Source organism: Phaethon aethereus (assembly GCF_964289735.1).
Source record: "Phaethon aethereus genome assembly, chromosome: 26".
Lineage (NCBI taxonomy): Eukaryota > Metazoa > Chordata > Aves > Phaethontiformes > Phaethontidae > Phaethon > Phaethon aethereus.
Genome location: NC_138602.1, coordinates 5,107,806 through 5,127,748, shown reverse-complemented (window position 1 = coordinate 5,127,748; position 19,943 = coordinate 5,107,806). Strand labels below are relative to the sequence as shown.

The window sequence follows — 19,943 nt, the reverse complement described above, 5'->3', positions numbered from 1 at the left end:
TAATTTAGCAATTTGGTGTGTCTCCCCTCTGTACAGACTGGGTTCTCTGCACCAGTACTGCTAGTACTGAGCCTGAGATGCAAGGCTCAGCCCTGAGGAGTAGTGAATAAGAAATTCCCTCACACATTGTGTGGCCAACAAATGAGTTTTGTTATCTAGTACTCACAGTGCTTAAAGGGACACTTTATTTTCTTAAAGATTGAATTTGCAAATGTCTTGTCTTCCTGTCTCTGCAGCACAGTCCATGGGAACTATGTTCTTTGCTTTAAAAACTGGAAGCCATGTGCGTGTTGCCATTTCTTGAATTGGAAGTGTCCAAGAAGGGGAAAAAAAAAATAATGGAAAAACAAAATACTTTATATGACCTGCATGTTAAAGACAGATTCACGCTTTCTTTCCCTAGTCTTCGTCCCTGCTCCTCCCCCTCAGCCTTTCCATTAGTCTTTTTTTTTTTTGCTTCTGGAAGATCCAGCAAGCTGAACACAAACCAGCAGCAACAGTCTTTCTAAAGAAACTCAGAAAACTAACTACACTGTTACATTTCTATGTTATTTGCTACATGGGAATTTTTTAACCCGTTTTTGAAGAACGATGCACTCTTCGCTACAGGACGTCTTCACTTTCCAGCCCACGTGCCACTTCAAAGAAGTGTTCAAGTCCTACCTACCCCCGTCCTGCCCTGTTTAATCTTCCTGCTAGTTACGAGACGGTAGCGTTTGAACACTCTGGAGATCCTGGGATCTTCTTGCCTCCAGGAGCAGGGTTTCTGTTGATTAGATTCACTGCGTTTCTCATTCAGGTCTGTAGCAACATTGCCAGTGTTGTTAATACACAGGAGTTTGGTGGTCGCCTCTCAAAGGTTAGTGTCAATGTGTCAGGAGGGTTTGGGACTGGCCAGGAAGAACGTGCTTGTGGGCGACTACTCCTTTAGTGAGTTTCCAGGTATGCTTCTTGTGGTTCTGTCCCAGTCCTGACAAAATTTGTCTAGTGTTTAGTAATTATGGCTATGTTGTTGGAATGATCCAATCTGTGAACTAGTCAGGTGGACAGTAAGAAAGATACGATGTTTTTGGTGTTTAAAAGGGGTTTTTTTCTGCTTTTTTAATCTTTTATGCATGTAAGTAATCAACCTGGTTGACTGTGCTAATGGTAGCAATAGAGGGCACCTGGGTAGAGAGCAGAAGGAATAAAAATGCTGCTTGGATAGTCAGAAATCAAGTGGCTGCTGGTTCAACATGGGGGATTGCCCAGGAGCAGTTATGCCTCAGCGTATAGTTGTGAGATGAGGGGAAAAGCTCCTGTCACCAACTGGAGCAACCTGCGGCTTTCCACCCCTCTGGAGTTACCTGTGTCCTTCCTTGGGTGAAAGTTCCCCTAGAAGTTGCTAGTTGAGGCCAGAGACTTTTATGTCGACCTCAATTTTTTTTTTAAAGTAGTTATTCGATTGTGGTGGGGAAGGTGTGTTCATGGCCTGACTGCTGGGCAAAAAGCAGCTGGCCTGAAGGTGGAAAAGGTGGGAGACGGAAAATGCCCTTTCAGGAGACCTGATGGTGTGAGTGAGTGAGCAGGTATATCAGAAGATTAATATCAAGAAAAAAATTATTTGTAAATGCTCCATAAAGTAATATGTGGTTAATGTAACTTGTGAAGAATAAAATATTTGGACACTTTCTTTGTTATCCCTCTTGCTCAGATGCCTGAAGCGAGACCCTGGGGCAGGTTTGGGTGTGTGTTGGGCTGCAGTGCCTGTTTCCAGTGCTGCTGCCTGCAGAGGCTTGTGCTGCAGGGCACAACCTACAGCTGGGTTTTATCCACCTCCTCCAGCTTTTTTTGTTCTTTCCTGCTGAAATGCTCCTGTATATTTCTGCAGTACACGAATAGGAAATCTTTCCCTTTCTGCTTTCCCTACTCCCTTTTAAGTTCTCTCCAGCTGGTTTTTGTAAGCTGGCAAAAGGAGAAGTTCTAGATTGTAGGACAGTGTGGAAAGAAAGTACAAGAATTGTCCAAAAGGAGGAAGCTGCAGGGACTTTTTCCCCTCCCTTTTCAGATAACTTCAGTGCTCTTTTCTCTCCTTTACCTGGCTTGTTCTTTTGTAGCTGTAGATCTGTTTCTTCACCTCTCTCTGGTTTGCTTTTTACACTACCACATTCAATGCACAGCTCTGGGGGCGGAAATGCTCCAGCCCTTGTGAGACTGTGCCCAGTCCCCAAGGGAGGAGAGGGCAGGTCCAGGGTTTCGGTGACCGCAGCTCCAGGTACCCCCTGCCTGCCTGCGCCTGAACTTGAAGGGGAGAGCTGGCAGCCTGCTGGCGGCACAGTGGGTTTCCTTCCAGAGTCCCACATTTCCTAACTTCTTTGTGGAGCATGCTGACAGTAAAAAAACCCAGGGTTTTTTTAGCTTCATGTTGGCTCTCCCTGGGGTTAGGGGTTTGTGCTGCTTTTAATCGAATTTACCTGTTTCTTTAACTAAAAGCAGCTGAAACCCTGCTGAAGGCGGGGGTGTAGCTGTGGAGGACGCGCTCCCTTGGCTGGGGGTCTCCCCCGCCGTTTCCAGGCTGACGCCGCCGCTCAGCACCGGCCGCCCCGGACAGCGCTGCGGGGCCGGCGCTGCCCCGGAACCCGCCGCCGCGGTCCGCGTTTCCCGCGGGCGCTACTCGGCTGCTCAGCGCAAGGCCCGGGCGGGCGCTGGGAGAAGGCCCTCCGCCTACGCAGGGTGTGAGCAGGCTGACGGGCGGCCCTCGCGGCCAATGAATAGTCGGTTTTCCCGCCGCGGCCAATGGGAGGGCGTCGTGGGCGGGAGCCGTGTGAGGGACTGCGTGGACGGAGCGCAAGCGAGAGCTGGGGCGTGAGTGGGGGGGCGAGGGGAGGGGGCTGTTGCCGGGGTAACCAGGGGTGGCGGTTGGGGTAAGGGGGGCCGGTTTCGTGAGGTAACGGCGGGCCCGGGGGGCCGGGAGGCGTTGCGGGGGTAACGCCGGGGCTGGGGGGCTGTTGCTGAGGTAACTGGGGGTGGGGAAGGTCGGCGGGTTTTGGGGTGACGGGGCCCCGGCCCCGCGGGACAGCGGGGTTCCGGGGCGGGAGGGCTCAGGCTGGGCCCCGTCCCCGGCTGAAGCAATCCCCGGCCGAGCTGCCCCTCTCCCCGCAACCCTTGTAGTTGCGTGTGTCTCGTCGTCCCCCCCCATCTCCGCACACTTTTGGGTTGCTTAGGCAGGCTTAGGCCTGCTCCGGTGGCCCGGGAGGACACACGCCCCCCCTCGGCCCCCCCTTCTCCAGGGTGACCAGGACGATTTCAAGCAGCTTCAGGTGTCGGGAGGTGCAGGGCCAGGCGGGGCTCTGGGGGAGTCCAGCCTGGTTTCAGTGTCATGCTGTCTCCGCTGTGTCGGGGGCATCGTGAGCCTGTGTTTCTAACAGAAAAACTGAGATTTAAAGGATCACACATGAGGAAACCCTTTCTTTTTTCTTCTATAGAGGGCTGTCTGCTTTTATATAATATTTTTCATTCCTTGAATGTTTCATTATGTGTCACTAAGCCAAGCAGTACCTATCCCAAGTTAATTCTCTATTACAGAAGTTTTCAGGCTGGTGGAATAGTCCAGACGTTGGTGGCACCGGCTCCTGAAGGCTGGGCTGTCGGAAAGAGCAGTCGAGGAGAAACACGAGGTATTTCTTGTACTTACCACTTTGTTTTTCACTAAGCTGCTCTCTGCCCCAGGTCAGGGGGCACTGGAGGGCAGCTGCTCCACCCGCTGTCTGGAGCTTGAGGCTTTGCGCTTTGGGGGCTGTTGCTGGGTTAAAAAAAGAAAGGAAGGAAAAAAAAAATAGGTTGGAAGTTTCTGAATTTCTGAGCGGAAGCCAGGGGTGTTCTAGAGGAGGTATGAATTCTGGTAAAAGAAGGTTTTTCTTCCTCTCCTCTGTCCTGGGAGCTGTCTGCATGCCTAACGCAGCAGGTGTGCGTGGTGCCTTCGCACCCAGCCAGTGCAGTCGCAAGCTCTCGTGATCTGTGATGTCAAGGCATTGTCACTAATGTAATTTTTTGGGAGAGTTCATTTGAAAAGCTTGGCATAACAACGCACCGTCACCGTGCCAGGTGAAAAAATTGTCATTCTGTTGACGCTGAAACTGCAGCGCGTGCTTTGCAAAGGCAGGGTGACTCGTTAGCTGTGTCAGCACAGCGCTGATGAGCGTTGGCAGTCCTGGAGTCAACGTCTCTGGAGAGGGAGCCTGCTCATCAGCCGCAGTGACAGGCTGCCTGCTGCGGAAGCCCTGACACCATACACCAAGATTTCAGGCTCTGGACGTGTTCCGACCTGGCTCGTCTATGGGATTCACCAGGGAGTGAGTCAATCAGTGTCATCCGTGCAGGGTTTTCTTCTGATGAGCATCGCTTCCCATGGATACCCAGCTCAGAACCAGACCTGCCGCAGATGGCCTGACCGCCACGACCTCTCTGTTCACTCCTGCTTGAACTGCAGCCTTGAAAAAAGGCTTTAAACTCTCTTACCAAATACAGAGTCATTCAGTCTCACACTTTCCTTTTAATAAAGGCACCATTTATGCAGCCCACTGTGCTGAAGTGGTGATAGTGATTAATACTGTCAGCCCTCAAGAGAGACTTTAGCCTCAGCAATCTTTTGTATTAAAATTAATTTGCCGCTCCAACAAGCGGGTATCCGATTATTTACCTTGTCTATCACAGGTGTGGGTGTCAGTGTGGCTGGAAGTGCTCTCTGTTAGTTCGTTACACCGATACACGCTGCAGCGTCTTGTCAGTGCTCGAGGCTGTCTGGCAGCCCTTACCTGGGTGACCTGCAAGAGAAGCTTCTTGAGGTGCCATCAATTTGACTTTACAAGTCAATTCGGTGCAGATGGTGAGGGAAGTCCTCTGAGGTGCTGGCTGTGCTGCAGCAAGAATGAGCAGCAGTAGAGGGACCTGTTCGTCTATTTTTATAAATAGATTTAACATTGTTATTTTGTAAAATGATTTTAGAAACGCAAATTTTACTGCCACTGTGTGTAGCCTGGATGGAAATGCTTTTACATTTCAAATTAAGTCAATTTTTGTGACCCAGGCAACCAAAATCTTGCATTTTTCTCTTCTATGAAGCATCTCTGCTTCCTCTTTTGTCACACCCTACAGACAATAGAGAACCTTGCAGTGAATTTCTCTGTAGGGTTTCCCTTTAGAGACGTGAGTATCCATTGGTAGTTGAAAACTTCCACTGACTCCTGGTACAGAGCAAACAACCAACTGTAGGGGCTGCGACCCACCCTAGTGAGATGGTGACGATGGCTCATTCCGAGCAGGAACGAATGTGATAGTCTAGTTTCAAGGGCAGTGCAAAGAAAAAAGGGTAAATGTTGGAGATCTTTAAGTTCATTTCTGGTTGATAAAAGGTCACCAGCTCAAGCCCATAATAATTTCTCATGGTTAAAAACCAAAGACTTAATCCTTTAGTTAGACTCAGGTGAATCTTACTGCAAGATCAAGTGTTTTGTGTCTGTCACTGTGTAGGTGTTTCAAATGAAGCCTCTAAAAACTGAGGCTGTGCCGGTTTGGTGTGGCCAGTGCAATTCTTACAAGGTTTTTAAGTTACTGTTTGCTGCAGTTAAATTTTTCTCTTCTCTGCTGGTTTCTCTACCCATTTTGTGTGAAGTGCTGCCGCTATCATCTCCACCCGTTGCCTCTGGGGAGTTAAGGTGACTGCTATACAGGGGCTGGCATGCAGCTTGGGATGCAAGGTGCTGTTCTGCACGGAGCATGCTTATATAGGAAAATCTCTCTCTGTTTACTTCCATCCGCAGGCACAGAGCCCAGGAGCACCCTTCGCTTGAGAGCTGTCTCTGCCATCGCCTGCCGATGTACCCACTCTAACAGTGGCTGGAGGGACCCCCACCGGCTGCCGTCCGTGGGGCCTTTGGCGGGGAGCCTTCACCAGGAAGCACGATGAAGATCGTGGTCGCCAAAGTGCTATGTCTGCTGGGCATCTGTGTCCTCATGCTGGCTGGGTCCCTTCTCCCTGTCAAGATAATAGAGGCTGATTACGAGAAAGCTCATCGCTCCAAGAAGGTTCTTGCCCTCTGCAATTCTTTTGGAGGAGGGGTCTTCCTGGCCACCTGCTTCAACGCCTTGCTGCCTGCTGTGAGAGAGAAGGTAACTGCTTACGAGCCTCTCGGGCAATGTTAACGAACCTGTGCCACTGAGTACGTTAGGGACCCCGGTACAGGGGGGACCCACCCTCCCCTCTCCTGCCCTGCAGGAGCCTAGGCCACCAGACCTCTGCCCCTGTGGAAACGAAGGTGAAGGGTCTGTGTCGTGCCAGAATGGCCCATGAAGCCTCCTCAGAAATGGCCATGCTTTGCCTGGTGTTTCGGATCATGAGGCTGCCTCCTGTTTGGCTACCGCTGTCCAGGTGGAGTAACTGGAGATTTTTTTGATGCAGAAGAGGCTGAGCATTGCCTGGGGTGTGAGGCTTAAGCTCCTGCCATCGGGCCTGTGTTTAAAACACTCAGACAGCCACGAACCTTCTGCTGGAAGGGAAATAGGTTCCCTGTCTCTTCCGCTGAGGCTTGTATACAAGGGTACTAAAGCATCACGGATCAATTTAGTGTCCATTTAGAGCTGTGTGAACACAGTAGGAATATTTCCCTTTAGAGGGACAAAGGTGATTGATTCATTGTGAATTTTCTTTGTTCCAGCTCGATGAAGTTCTCAGGCAGGGGAATGTGACCACAGACTACCCGGTGGCTGAGACCATCATGATGGTTGGCTTCTTTGTGACAGTCTTTGTGGAGCAGCTCATCTTGACCTTCCAGAAGGAAAAGCCCTCCTTCATTGACTTAGAGACCTTCAATGCTGGCTCGGATGTCGGGAGCGACTCAGAATATGAGAGTCCCTTCATTGCATCTTCCCAAGGGCGCACGTTGTACAGCGAACATGGTCACCATTCCCACGGGCTGAATATCCAGGAGCTCTCTCGCTCCAGCCCCTTACGGCTCATCGGGCTGATGTTTGCTTTGTGTACGCACTCCATCTTCGAGGGACTGGCCCTGGGCCTGCAGGAGGAGGGCGGCAAAGTCATGAGCTTGTTCCTAGGAGTTGCCATTCACGAGACGCTGGTAGCGGTGGCATTGGGTGTCAGCATGGCCAAGACCTCATTACCACTGAAGGATGCTGTGAAGATGGCTGTGACAGTGAGCCTGATGATTCCTCTGGGCATTAGCATTGGGATGGGGATTGAGAGCACCCAAAATGCAGCCAGCAACATTACTTCCCTGCTCCTGCAGGGCATCGCAGGGGGCACTTTCTTGTTCATCACCTTCTTTGAGATCCTTGCGAAGGAGTTAGAAGACAAGAACGACCGTCTCTTGAAGGTTCTCTTCCTGGTGCTGGGCTACACAGCTCTGGCTGGGCTGGTCTTCTTCAAGTGGTGAGCACAGGAGCGATGGGAAGCAAACCTCACCTCCTTCCCTTGCAAACGGCACCGGAGACAAGCCTCCTCTTCAGTCAAGGGGGACACCGAAGCTCGACGGCCAAGTGAAACATCACGGTCCAGGTGGTATTTTCCATATTCACCTGAGGGAGGAGAATTTCTTCCTGTATGCTCAGAGGGAGATAAAAACGAGGAGTGTCCCAGTGTAGGTGTCACAAGGTATTGTCCCTGCCCGTTGGATCCACGGGTGCAGCAGCGTGTGCGGCGAAGTTGACACAAATGTTAAGAATCTGGTTGTAGGGCTGCCTTCACAGAGCTCGTCAAGCATGTGGTTTCCCAATAATCTGCACAACCAGCCCCCTCCCTCCTTCCCCTCACACCCATTGCAAGGAACTGTGGCTGAGAGCCTGCTTCCTTTGCTCTCGGGCTCGGAGAAGGTGAGAAACAATAACAGAAATAAAGTCAAAAGCAGGTGGGATCACGGATTGCACAGCTGCACTAGGCTGCTTTTGCTAGCTTAGTTTTGAGCAAAACCTGGTTGTAATAGCTGCCAAGAATGACATCCCTTCTGGGCCTGCTCAGTGTGCCTGGTGCCACAGCTCTCCCCAAGCAGGGCTTCCATTTTAACCCACAAGCGACTCTGGGAGCTTTTGTTTCTCAGAGTGATTAACGGAAGAAATGAGGCCTCGTTCTCTGCATCTCATCCATATGTTGAGCGTTCCCTAAAGAAAACCTCCGGCAGCCAGTTAATTGTTTGAAAGTCCCCCATCCGAAGGCCCTCCCGCAGCACTCGCAGAGCCCAGCAGCCATTAGTTCGTAAGAAACAGGCAGCCGCAATTAATATTTTAGGGCAAGTGCTTGTGTTTAAATGGTCTGCAGTGAAATGGGTTTAGCAGTCGCCATCAAACACGTCTTCACGGCTGCTCCTGCAGCCTCTGCTCGCGCTGGCAGCAGGCTCACGTGGCTGTGCCGGTGCGTGAGCTGCACTCCAGAGGCTTTGCAGGGCGTTTTGTCCGTGTTTTCAAAGGAGAGAAATCTCTTCCCTGGGGGTTCATGAGGTTGTGGAAGGGCTGATTAGAGGCACTTGCAACCTGACTGCGCAGGAGCAGAGCTCCAGAGCGTGGCCCCCCGGGGAAGCTCAGCCTGCTGCGGATCCTGTTGTGATCCCTTGGATTTGCCCTCCGAGGCGAGGAGCTGGGATCAGAGGCTGGAGCCGGGAGCCTGCCCTTCCCGCTCCCTCCCGTGGCTGTGACACAGGAGAGCGGCTGCCGCTCCGCAGCCCGCCAGCCTCTCGCAGGGGATGCATTTTAATTAGACGTAGCCTTTGCTTCTGCATCAGCTCCCACAGGCAGAGCAGAGCTTTTGGAAGCGCTGATGGAATTATAACGATGTAGAGCGGGCTTAGCCGCGGCGCAGTCCCTGTGACCGTGATCCAAGCGGCAAGAAGGATGGGTGAGATTGTGAAGCAGCATCTTGGAGCCAGTGGTTGGTACTGCTGCAGCATATGGAGGCTGATGAGGATCATCTGACAGTTCCTGGTGCTCGGTATTTTAATTGCTGCAACACACCAAAGTCAATTAATCTTGCTTTGGAAAACCTGGAGTGGAAGGGGGGAGGGAGGGTTATTTTAGGCCTCAGATGACACAAATTAGCAGGGCCTGATGAGAATGTAATTTGCCTCGACGTGGTAAACCTCTGTGTGTTGTTTCAGTTCTCACAGGCAGCTGGTGCAGGGCAGCATCGCTCCCCTTGGGTGGCTCTTGTTTGGTTCCCCCCCCCCGCCGCCCCCCCGTATCTGGGCAAACAGGGACCATCTCCCAGAGTGTTGGTAAAGGCAGGGGCCCCCTTCCCCCTCTCATCTTCCTCAGCCTTCCTCCCGCAGTCTGCAAGCCAGGGGCTGGTGTACTCAGGCCAAGCCAAGCTGTTGATGTGAGATTCGTTAATCTTAAGATCGGTTTTGATCCACTACCGCGAGCAGCGATGGAGGACCCCTGGGGCTGGGGTCAGCAGGGGGAGCGGGCTGGAGCCTCTGTTTTACACCCTTCCTTCTGGCGGAGGGTGGAATCAGGGCGGGATGGGGGGTTGCAAAGCGTTGCTGTCACCTCTCTTCCCACCTCACCAGGGAGCTCCCCCGTGCCCCGGGGTGTTCTTCCCCCGTCAGCAGCAGAGTCTGGTGCTCCTGGCTTGGTTTAGGAGTGGCGAAGGACAAGCCCCTTCTGCTGCTCCCAATAAAGGCTCTGGCCTTCTCCCCTTCCTGGCACTTGTTTATTTGAAGTCCCCCGTCGCTCTGCTGGCTGCTCCGTGCCTGCGTCACGCGGCGGGTGCACGTGCATGTCCCCGAGGTGGGCTGAGTTCTGCCCCCCCGCCAGCAGGCGAACCCCACCGAGGGCAGGGGGTGGGCAGCAGCACGGGGCTGCTGGCCGGACCCCCAGAGAGCCACGCCGAGCTCAGAGGGGGAGCGGCACCCTCCCATCAGCCCCTCTCCCCTCGGCATCGCTGCGATTCACATGTCGCCGCTGCGTAAGGCTTGGCGGGGAGCTGGGGACTGAATGGAACGGAGGAGGAGCCGCAGCTAAAATGCTTGAGGAAACTCATTCATTTCCTCTAACGAGTAGTATCCGTCCAGCTAATAATGCTGCAGGGGGCCACAGGGACGGGGGGGCCCCTCCCTCGCTGCAGCTGCTGGCCTGGGCCCTGTCCCTGAGGGGGGAGGCTGGTGTCCCCCACGGGGGTCTGGGGGGGCAAGGTGGCCGCAGCTGCCGCTGGGCCCAGCAGCGTGTCTCAATGGGCTGCGCGGTAACAGCCATGTGGGTGCCGCCATGGCCCCGCTCCTGTGCCGGCAGCTATTAATAGCTGCTGCGGATTTTAATTGCTTGGGAGTGAACGTGAGTCGCGCAGCCTGGCCTGGCAGCCCCCGGCCACGGTCCCCAGCGCCGGCAGACCCCAACCTTGGCAGGGATTTGCAGCTCCCAGGACCCACGGTCACATCCAGCCTCACTGTTCCCCATGCCGGCAGTGGGGCAGAGCGCTGGCTTTCCTCCAGCAGCGGAGCCCCACGGCGCTTGGGGCTGCGCCTTGGCTGCAGGACCCTTGAAGCAGGAGCTGGCCCCTCCACAGTGCGGCCTCGCCGGGGACAGTCAGCCCTTGGTCCCCTACTGCTAAGCTGCTGGGGCCCTGATCCTTCTCGGCCGGCAGTGGGGCTTGGCTGGCACTGGGCAGGTGGGCTGGGGGTCCCACAGCCCCACCAGCTGCCACCCAAGGACCCCCAGCATGTCCCCTTGCAGCAGGGTTGTGACCCAGATGCTGCAGCTCTGCCCCTTGCTAGGGCCCTGCTGGGGTTTTGGGGCTCTGGACCCCTCTCTGCCATGGTGCCTGGCGGGGGGACGCTGCGGTTGGTCACAGAGACCCTGTGGTGCCACCGTGCACACAGGTGGGTGGGTGCAGGGGTCTCCAGGTCCTGTGCTGGCGTGGCACCATGACAGCATGGGCAGCTGTGTCCCCAAAGCCCGACCTCGCTGCCAAGGCCACCCCCAACTCTCATGGGGGCTTAAGGCATGCTGCTACTGCCCACGTCCCCCCAGCCTGGGGTGTCGGCATCTGTGTGTCCTCTCTGTGCGTCCTTGTGTCCCCTGTCACCATCCGTGGGTCTCTGTCCCCAGCCACCTGTCCCTGGGCTGTGCATCCCTGTCTCTGCAGCTTTGTTCCTCTTCATGCGTGTCCGCATCTGCGTGTGGTCCCTGTCCGTGTGTCCCCATCCCCGTGCGTCCCTGTCCGTCTGTCCCCATCCCCGTGCGTCCCTGTCCGTCTGTCCCCATCCCCGTGTGTCCCTGTCCGTGCATCCCCATCCCCGTGTGTCCCCGTCCATCTGTCCGCTTCCCTCTCTGTCTGTCCCCGTCCGTCTGTCCCCATCCCGGCCGCCTGTCCCCGGCCCGGCACCACTCGGGGCTGGGCCCGGGGGTCCGGCGGCCCCGGGCGGGGCGGGCGCGGCGGGCGGGGCCGGCGGCGGGGCGGGATCGGCTTTGCGGCGGCCGCACCGCGCCGAGCCGAGCCGAGGCGAGCCGGCCCCGCCGCACCGCGCCGAGCCGGGCCGGGCCGGGCCGGGCCCCGCCGCACCTAGCCGGGCCCCGCCGCACCGGGCGGGCCGGAGCCGCCGCGCCGGGGCCGCCCCGGGCCGGGCCATGCGCTGAGGCCGCCGCGCCGCCCGCAGCCGAGGGCGGATCCCGGGCAGGACACGGTGAGGCGGCGGGCACCGCAATGCGACCGGCGCGGCAGGGAGCGGGGCCGGGGCGGCCGCCACCGGCGGGGGGGGCCGGGGGGTGCGGGGCCGGGACCCCGGCCGGGGCGGTGCGACCCTGGTCCCTGCCCGCCATCCTGCCCCTCCTCCTGCCCCCCATCTCCATCCTGCCCCCCATCTCCATCCTGCCCCAGCCCCTCCATCCCACCCACTTCTTCACCTCCCCCCTGCCCCGCTCTCCATCCCGACCCCCAGACTCCCCACCGGCTCTTTGTCTCCCCCAGCGCTGAGGGTCCGAGTGGGAGGATGCTGGGGGGTGCTGGGGGGGGTGCAGAGCCCCCCGGCAGGATCAGGCCCGGGCTGTGCCCCCGGCTGACGAGTGGCCCCATCGCCAGGAGCCGAGGGGAGGCCGTGGTCTGGACCCACAGGGCTGTTTGGTTTTGGGGTGCTGCTGCACATGGGGCCTTTGGGCCCCCCCCCAGGCACCATGAAGGCCCGTCCAGTCCAGCCCCTCGGCCCCATCGCCGCATGCTGCGAGGCCGGGGCCGCTTTCGGCTGCGCTGTGGGCAGATGGGACAGGCAGGACCCTTGCCCGAGGTTTGGGGTTCCCAGGCACCATCCCCGGCCCCGGCGTGCCAGCGACGCTTCCGACGTGGTGGGATCCAAGGACCGTCTTTTGCCCGGGGACCCCGCAAGGGGATGAGCTGCTTGGGTACCCGAGGCTGTGGTGATGGGCTCCTTCCCTGGCTCTCCAGGCACCAGCACCTGCCTGGGAGTTTGGGGAGGTGCCGGGGTACTGGGGCTGCCTGCGGGCCCCGGGCCCGCTGGTGCCGCGGGGTGGGTTTGCAGCGGCTGTGGGCAGGGGCCGGTTCCCCCGGAGGTGCCCGGGGACAAGGGGGCTGCGGTGCTGTCCCCCCATCCAGGCCCGTGGCTCCCTGAATTGAGGTGGAGGGTGGCGGGAGCGGGGCCGGCTGGGGCCAGACCCAACCGCTGCAGCGACTGCCCGACGCAGCGCCCAGGGCCCCTTCCCTCGCCTCCCGCCCCGCTCGTCGCCTGTGGCAGGCAGCCACGGGAACCCGGTCCCACGGCAGGTTTGACGGCCCCGAGGCTCCGTGACACCCCTGCGTGTGCCGGGGACGCCTCACGGGGCAGAGCTGATGCTGCCAGTCCCGTGCTGCAGGAGGGAAACTGAGGCAGGGCCTGGCCGAGGCGATGCTCAGCCTGGGGCTCAGCATCAGCAGTTCTTTGTGCCCCCCACTCGGGGGGGGCACGAGTGGGGACCCTACCCAGCCCCTGCGCATCCTCCCCATGAGCCAGCACCGAGGTTTGGCAACGCAAGGGGCAGCGTGGGGGTCTCTGAGCCTGCAGGCCACAAGCCCACGGCCCTGCCGCGCTCTCCCCCGGTGCCCACGGCTCTTCGCTCCCCGCCGCATCCCCAGGGTGGGAGCGGAGCAGAGGCACGGGGCGGCACGGGGTAGGACAGGGTGGCAGGGGGTGGCAGGGCACTGGGCGGCGTGGCAGGTGCCGAGGTCTGCATGTGAAATGGCACTTCTGCGTTAGGCAGCCGCAGCTGCTGCGCGTGGCAGAGCCAGAGGGGCTGGTCGGGGGCTCCAGGTGCTGCCGGGTCCTCGCCGGGCTGGCGGCTGCCCTGCGGGGCAGGTCCTGCTGCCCAGGGTCTCCGGGGGTCCCATGGGTGCCTGGCATGGCCCCCTGCCCCCAGCATGCTGCCCCGGCAGCCTTGACCACAGCTGCTGTGCCGGTGGCCACGGCTCGGCCATATGGCCACAGCGGGCGGCTGGTAAAAATAGCAAATGCTGCTGCACCCCAGGCGGGCGGCGAGCGCCGTCCTGCCCTGGCCACCCGGCAAGGGCATCTCAAGGGCACGGGGGGAGCCAGGACCCCCCAACTGCATTGGCCTGGTCAGAGCAGGGGGGACCGCATCTCAAAGCGGGCTGCGAGACAGGGTTGGGGCGGGGGGGGCTGCCCCATTGCCCCCGCAGAGTAGTGCCTGGGGGGGGGTCCATCCCGAAGCCCCCGCTGCCGGCATGACGCCTCTCTCTGCCCTCTCCGTTGCAGCGGCAGCCGCATCTCTGGGGCAAGATGCCGGAGCAGAGCAACGACTACCGGGTGGTGGTGTTTGGCGCCGGCGGCGTGGGCAAGAGCTCGCTGGTGCTGCGCTTCGTGAAGGGGACCTTCCGGGACACCTACATCCCCACCATCGAGGACACCTACCGCCAGGTCATCAGCTGCGACAAGAGTGTCTGCACCCTGCAGATCACCGACACCACGGGCAGCCACCAGTTCCCGGCCATGCAGCGCCTCTCCATCTCCAAGGGCCATGCCTTCATCCTGGTCTTCTCCGTCACCAGCAAGCAGTCCCTGGAGGAGCTGAAGCCCATCTACCAGCAGATCGTGCAGATCAAGGGCAGCGTGGAGAGCATCCCCATCATGCTGGTGGGCAACAAGTGCGACGAGACCCAGCGGGAGGTGGAGAGCGGGGAGGGGGAGGCCGTGGCCAAGGAGTGGAAATGCGCCTTCATGGAGACCTCGGCCAAGATGAACTACAACGTCAAGGAGCTCTTCCAGGAGCTGCTGAACCTGGAGAAGAGGAGGAACGTGAGCCTCACCATCGACGGGAAGCGCTCCAGCAAGCAGAAGAGGACAGACAAAATCAAGGGGAAGTGCAGCATCATGTAGAGCCCTGGACTGGCCCGCACCCCTCCTCCAGTCCCCACCCTCTCCCCCCACGGCTGGACGTGGCGTCGCAGCGGGGCCGTCCCCTCGTCCTCTGTGCCATCACTGTGACTGTGCGGGGACGTCATCGCGGCGCAGCGGCGGCGTGGGCTGCGCTCGCCCCAGGTCTGGGGGCGAAGACGGGGCGTCCCACCGAGCCGAGGGATGCTCGACCGCCCCGTACCCAGCACAACGGGAGCAGGGACACGCGGCCGGGCGCCGCCGGGGAGCACACGGCCACACACCACATTCTGCAGCACAACCAGCGGCACCGGCAGTCCCCGTCCCCTCCCCGGTGGGGGACCCCACGTCGGTCCTCGTGGGTGGGAAGGACGGTGCAACGTGGGGGTGTCGGTGTCACCCCTGGGGACAGTCACACGCGTCCCTGGCCCTCCCCGTGCCCCCGGCCCCACGCCATAGCGCTCTGCTCCTGCAGGCAGAGACCCGGGGCGGGAGCAGCCCCCGCGTGGTGCCCGCAGCCCCCGAGCCCCCAGCCCCATCCTGGCACCACGGCCCCTCCTGCCCCTGAGCCCCCAGCCCCGTCCTGGAGCCGCCAGCCCAAGCACAAAGCATCGGGTCCGAGGGAGGCCCTGACCCAGCACAATCCTGGTGAGCTCTGGCGGGAGACCCCCCGCCCTGCAGCCGGCCGGACCCCCCCCGCCCCCTTCTCGCGCAGGATGAGCCCCGCAGCCTGGCTGGGCCACGATGCCACGGTGATGGGCACCGCCACTCCCTGCCGCAGTGCCCCGCCGGCGGTCAGCGTCCCCCCCAGCTCCCGCAGAGTCCCTGCTGTGGGGTGGCCTGGCCCCACACCCCGGCAGGACCCCCGACCTCTCCCCCCAGCTCTGGCGCAGCCCTGCTCGTTCCCCCGTGGCCGGAGCGGGGTCCCCACACTGTCACCAGCCCCTCGTCCCAGCGGGGTTTGTCCCCTCGCTCCGGCCCCACTCACGCTCCGCCGGGGCCCTGGGGCTGTCCCCGAGGGGGTGTCCCGGGGCAGGCTGGGGCCCCCACGCTGCACCCAGATCCCCCCAGCCCCCGGCTTTTTACAAGATGACCCGAGCGCCCAGGGGACAAGGTGAGGTGACGATGTAGCCTTTATTCTAGAAATAGTCTTCCTTCAATAAAGAGGTGAGAAATGCTCCCGCGTCCCTGCCGAGCAGCGCCGGGCCGGGGCTCGGCAGCGGGTCTGGGGGGGCCACGGCTCAGCCCGAAGGGGTGAAAGGAGGGATGGGGGCGCGTGTGTGTGCGCGCACGTGTGCGCGTGTCTGTGTGCGTGTGACCATGTGCGTGCACGGGTGCGTACACGGTGCACGTGCAAGCATGCACACGTGTGCATGTATGGGCGTCCGTGATGATGCACATGCACATACCGTGTGCACACACGTGCCATACCGTGCGCACACATGTGTGCCTGCCCGCCCCGGCAGCCCCCCGCCGCCGGTGGGTGCCCCCCGTCCCTCGCTGCCGGCGCAGGCTGGCATCCCCGTGGGGAGGGGGTGGGAGCGTGGTGCGTGCGTCATCATGCCTGTTGCCATGGAAACCATCTGCTCTCCGGGCGCGGGAGCTGCGTGGGCACACGGGTGCGGGCGGGGGGGGTGGCGGGGGGAGCAGGGCTGCCGCAGGCTGCAAGGGCCTTGGCAAGGGCACGGCTCCGTGGGGATGTCACGGCTCCGTGGGGATGTCACAGCTCTGTGGGGATGTCACGGCTCCATGGGGAGAGTCACGGCTCCATGGGGACAGTCACAGCTCTGTGGGATGGTCATAGCTCTGCTGGGATAGTCTCAGGTCCGTGGGGACGCTCAGAGCTCCATGGGGACAGTCGCAGCTCCCAGGCACCGGCCGTGGGAACCGCTCCCGTCCCCACGTCCCTCCCGTGGGCTGGGGGCAGCCAGGACCTTCAGTGGGCACTGGGGCAGGAGAGCAGGATGGGCACACATGGGCGTGGGGTCGCTTGGTGCCAGTCCCCACCCGCTGGGAGCCCCCAGAGATGCAGAGGCCCAGGCGAGGCTGGGGGGCTCACAGGTATTTTGGGGGGGTTCAGCCCCCCGGGCACCAAAACTCCAGGCTCCTGCACCGAGGCACCCCCAGTGTTTACAGCGGCTCTGCGGTGCCTTCAGCCCCCCCCGTCCCGGGTCTCTGTCCCCCGCCCCGGCCAGTGCAGACGGGGACCTGTGCCCGTCGAGTCACCACGGAGCAGGAGAGGCTCTTTGGGGGCCACGGTCCTGCTGCAGCATGGAGTGTCCCTTGGGGTGCTCTGAGGGGTGTCCCTTGGGATGTCCCTTGGGGTGCTCTTGCTCTCAGGGAAGGCCACTCGCTCCCAGGAGGCTCTGGGTGGCTCTGGCCACTGCAGCCCCCCATGCCCCAGCCTGGCACCCAGCAGCCATCAGACCACCCGGGCCGGGGGCACCCTGAGCCCTCCAAAACCCGCAGGCGGGACCCGGCTGGGCAGCGATGCAGGATCGAGATGGACGGTCCTCGCAGGGCGCCTGGCACGTCCCCAGGCCCGGGGATTTGAACAAGCCGTTCCTGAGCATTAATTAGCAAGTGGCGGGACGAGCCGTGGCGCAGCCATTTCCCGTCGCTCCCCTGGCCAATGAGGAGCCGTTGCTGCAGCCCGCAGCCATAAAAATGCTTAAAAGCACAAATTTGGTGTTTAGGACCCAAACCAGCTCCTGGCACCATGCGTCACGCTGGGACCTGGTGGCTGCGTGGGACGTCGGGGGAGGCTCCCGGCAGCGCTCGTGGCCCCTCAAGGCACCGGCCCAAAGCCAGGGAGCTCCCCCCGTGCCCCGGCGCGTGCCCGGTGCAGCCTCATCTGCGGCCAAAGCAGCTTACAACACCGCGGGCGAGGGCATATGGGAGCAAACTGGATTAGGGGAAAAATCAGCCTTCTTCCCGCTAACAGGATTACCGGGTTTTCAGCCCAATGTCAGCACAGCCGCCAGCGAGGGCTGGCAGGAGCCCGGCAGCGGGGCCACGTCCCCTCCGGGGCAGAGGGAGCCGGCGGGGACAGCCCGGACCCAGCGTTTCTCCATCTCAGTTCATGCTGGGATTGGAGCTGCAACTGGTGCGTACTGGTTTGGCCCAGCCGCGTGCCGGTGCAGCACTGGGACGTGCTGCAACGCTGCTGGGGAGCGACGACTGCAGCATCCCTTGTCCCTCCTGCTGCTGGGACGTGGCTCTGTCCCCCCACGGTGACTCCGGTGGGGAACACCGGGCCCCCTCGCCCCGCCAGCACCGCAGCGGGGAGCCAGGCACCACCGGGCCGCGCTCGCCCCGTGCTGGCGGCAGCTGGGGGAATCAAAGCCTCGATTCATGGCCGGGCCGGCGAGCGCGATTTCCTGCTCCCCCGGCACCGCCAGCGGGACTCCCGCCCGCTGCTGATTCATCCCCCCGGATCGTCCCCTCGCTGCGCGGGGAGAGCGGCTCCGCCGGGGCCCGGGGAGACCGGGGCCCCCGGGCACGCGGGGCTGCGCACGGCCCGGCGCGGCGTAAGCTGGAGCAGCCCCGGGACTGCCGCACCCGGGGCCAGCGCACCGGGGGTCCTGGGGGGGGAAGCGGGGTGGGGGGGGTTCTCCCCGGGGGCACGGGCCCGACCTCTCACCCCACGCCACGGGCCGCCGGGCACTGCAGCCCCGAGGCTGGAAGGAGGGGCCGGGGGGCGTGGGGTGCCCCGCAGCCCCCAGCGGGGCCGCCGGGGAGGTTCCCAGGCCGGCCGGAGGCTCTGCCCCCCGCGCTGGAAAGGGCCGGGGAGGTTTAACGAAGCGGGTGACTCAGAGCAAGGCCCGTCGGGAGGGACGCGGCGGCGGCTCGCGGCCCTTGCTCGGCCCTTCCTCTCCCCAGCCGGCCGGGGCAGCGGCCGCGCCGCCGCCGGGGGGCCCGGGCGGGCGCGGCAGGAGGGTCCCGGGCTGAGGCCCCCCGCCCGGACCGGCTGCAGCCCCCCGCCGGCTGCGCCGCGTGGTGGGGAAGGACGCCACGGCGTGGGGGGCAGCGCAGCACCCCGACTTTTCGGGGGTGCCCCGGGGCAGACCCGAGGCCCCGCGGGGCCGTGGCCAGGCTGCACCGAGGGCTTGGGGGGGGGGGGGTGGGGGGGGGGGGTAATCGGTCCCGCTGCCCCGGGGCTGCGGCGGGTCCCGATGCCTCGCGCCCCGGGTGCCACGTGCCGCGGCAGCGCACCCCTTCCCCACGGCGACCTGCTCATTAATACTAACGAGTATATTAACATGCTCCCGCCCATTTCCCCGCCTCGCACGCCGATTGGCTGTCGCTCCCGCCGCTCCGCAGCCGACCACGCCCCTTCACCTCCCTCCCTCCCCGCCGCTGTCGCAACCGAACCTGGCGGCTGCACCCAGCCCCGCCTTCCGCCCGCCCGCCCCACCTACGCGCCCCGAGGCCTCAGTGGCCATTGGCGGGTCGGCGCTGGCAATCGAGCGACGGGGCGGGGTCAGCCCTGCCCGCGCCCGGCCGGGGCTGGGCAGCAGGGTGCGTTGCGCGGCGGCGCTGGTGTCTGAGGCGGCGGCTCCGCTCCTCCGCCCCTCGGTGCCACGGCCCCGCCGAGACCGGTGAGGAGCCGCCCGCGCCGCGGGGACTCGGGGCGGGGTGGTAGCTGCCGGCGAGCGGGCAGGGGCGGCCGGCGTAGGCCGCGGTCTGCCTGAGCCCCCGGCCCGGCCCCGGGGCCCCTCGCGGCCCGCTGCGGCCCGGGCGGCAGGGCCCGGGGGGGCTGGCGGGGCTGGGCCGGGGACGGCCGGGGCAGCTCGGGGCGGGTCCTGAGGGGGCCATGGGCAAGGCGAGAGGGGGTTGGTGGGGCTGGCGGAGAGTCCTGGGGGGTGAGGGAGCCCCAGGGCGGGGGCAGGGGGCCAAAGGGGGGCTGGGGTCGGAGGTGCCTGTCGGGGGCGGGGCTGGGGCCCTGGGGTTTTGGGGCTGGCGGTGAGGGGAGCCTGGACGGGTGGCGGGGGGTGCTGGGGGCCGGGGAGGGTGTTGACCTCGGAGGGGTTGGGAGGCCCTGGGGGTGGTGGGACTCCAGTGGGGTATGAGGGGTGAGTTGGACTGGAGTGGTGGGGTTGGGGGGTGCTGGGGTGCAGGGCTGGCAGAAGGGGACCCCCTGGGCAGGTCAGAGGGGGAGGCTGGGGCCGGGGGATGGGTTGGGGTGGGGGTTAAGGGGCCCCTGGGTGGGCAAGGAGGGCCCGGGGGGTGCTGGAGCTTGCGGCCGAGGCGTGAAGGGCAGGGATCAGAAGCTGGGAGGGCAGCTGATGGGGATCCCCGTGTGCTGGTGGGCGGGGGGGTCTAATTTCCACATGAGGAGGCGATCTGGGGGTGTGTTTGGGGGTGGACACAGAGAAGGGCTGTGCTGTATTGGGAGGGGGCCCCAGGTCTTTGGGTGAGCTGCGTGTTGGGTGGAAGGGGCTGTCGTGGCGGGGGTGGGAGGCAGTGGGGAGCGGGGATGGCGAGGGCTGTCTCAGGCTTTTGGGTGGATGAGGTGAGAGGGGGCAATCGTAATCCGTGAGAGACAGTTCAGCGCCAGCTCGCTTTGGAAATTGGGTGACTTAACGG

General features: G+C 62.1%; 3 protein-coding genes across 3 annotated transcripts in view; all 3 read left to right on the top strand.

The window, feature by feature from the left end:
* Positions 1-5,940: 5,940 nt before the first annotated feature.
* SLC39A3 (solute carrier family 39 member 3) lies at positions 5,941-7,427 on the top strand (the record flags this gene model as incomplete). Its single annotated transcript, XM_082010984.1, has 2 exons — positions 5,941-6,147; positions 6,693-7,427. The coding sequence occupies 2 exons, from the start codon at positions 5,941-5,943 to the stop codon at positions 7,425-7,427; spliced, it is 942 nt and encodes a 313-aa protein (XP_081867110.1).
* A 6,333-nt stretch (positions 7,428-13,760) lies between these two features.
* DIRAS1 (DIRAS family GTPase 1) lies at positions 13,761-14,357 on the top strand (the record flags this gene model as incomplete). The annotated part of the gene is made up of 1 exon (XM_082010951.1): positions 13,761-14,357. One exon carries the CDS (start codon positions 13,761-13,763, stop codon positions 14,355-14,357), a length of 597 nt encoding a protein of 198 aa, XP_081867077.1.
* Positions 14,358-19,833: 5,476 nt separating this feature from the next.
* Positions 19,834-19,943, top strand: part of SLC5A5 (solute carrier family 5 member 5) — a gene marked incomplete at its 5' end in the record, with an annotated part of 5,189 nt that continues 5,079 nt past the window's right edge. The window contains one exon of the mRNA XM_082010926.1: positions 19,834-19,869. Within this exon, the coding sequence (XP_081867052.1) occupies positions 19,834-19,869 (36 nt within the window). The remainder of the gene's footprint in view (positions 19,870-19,943) is intronic.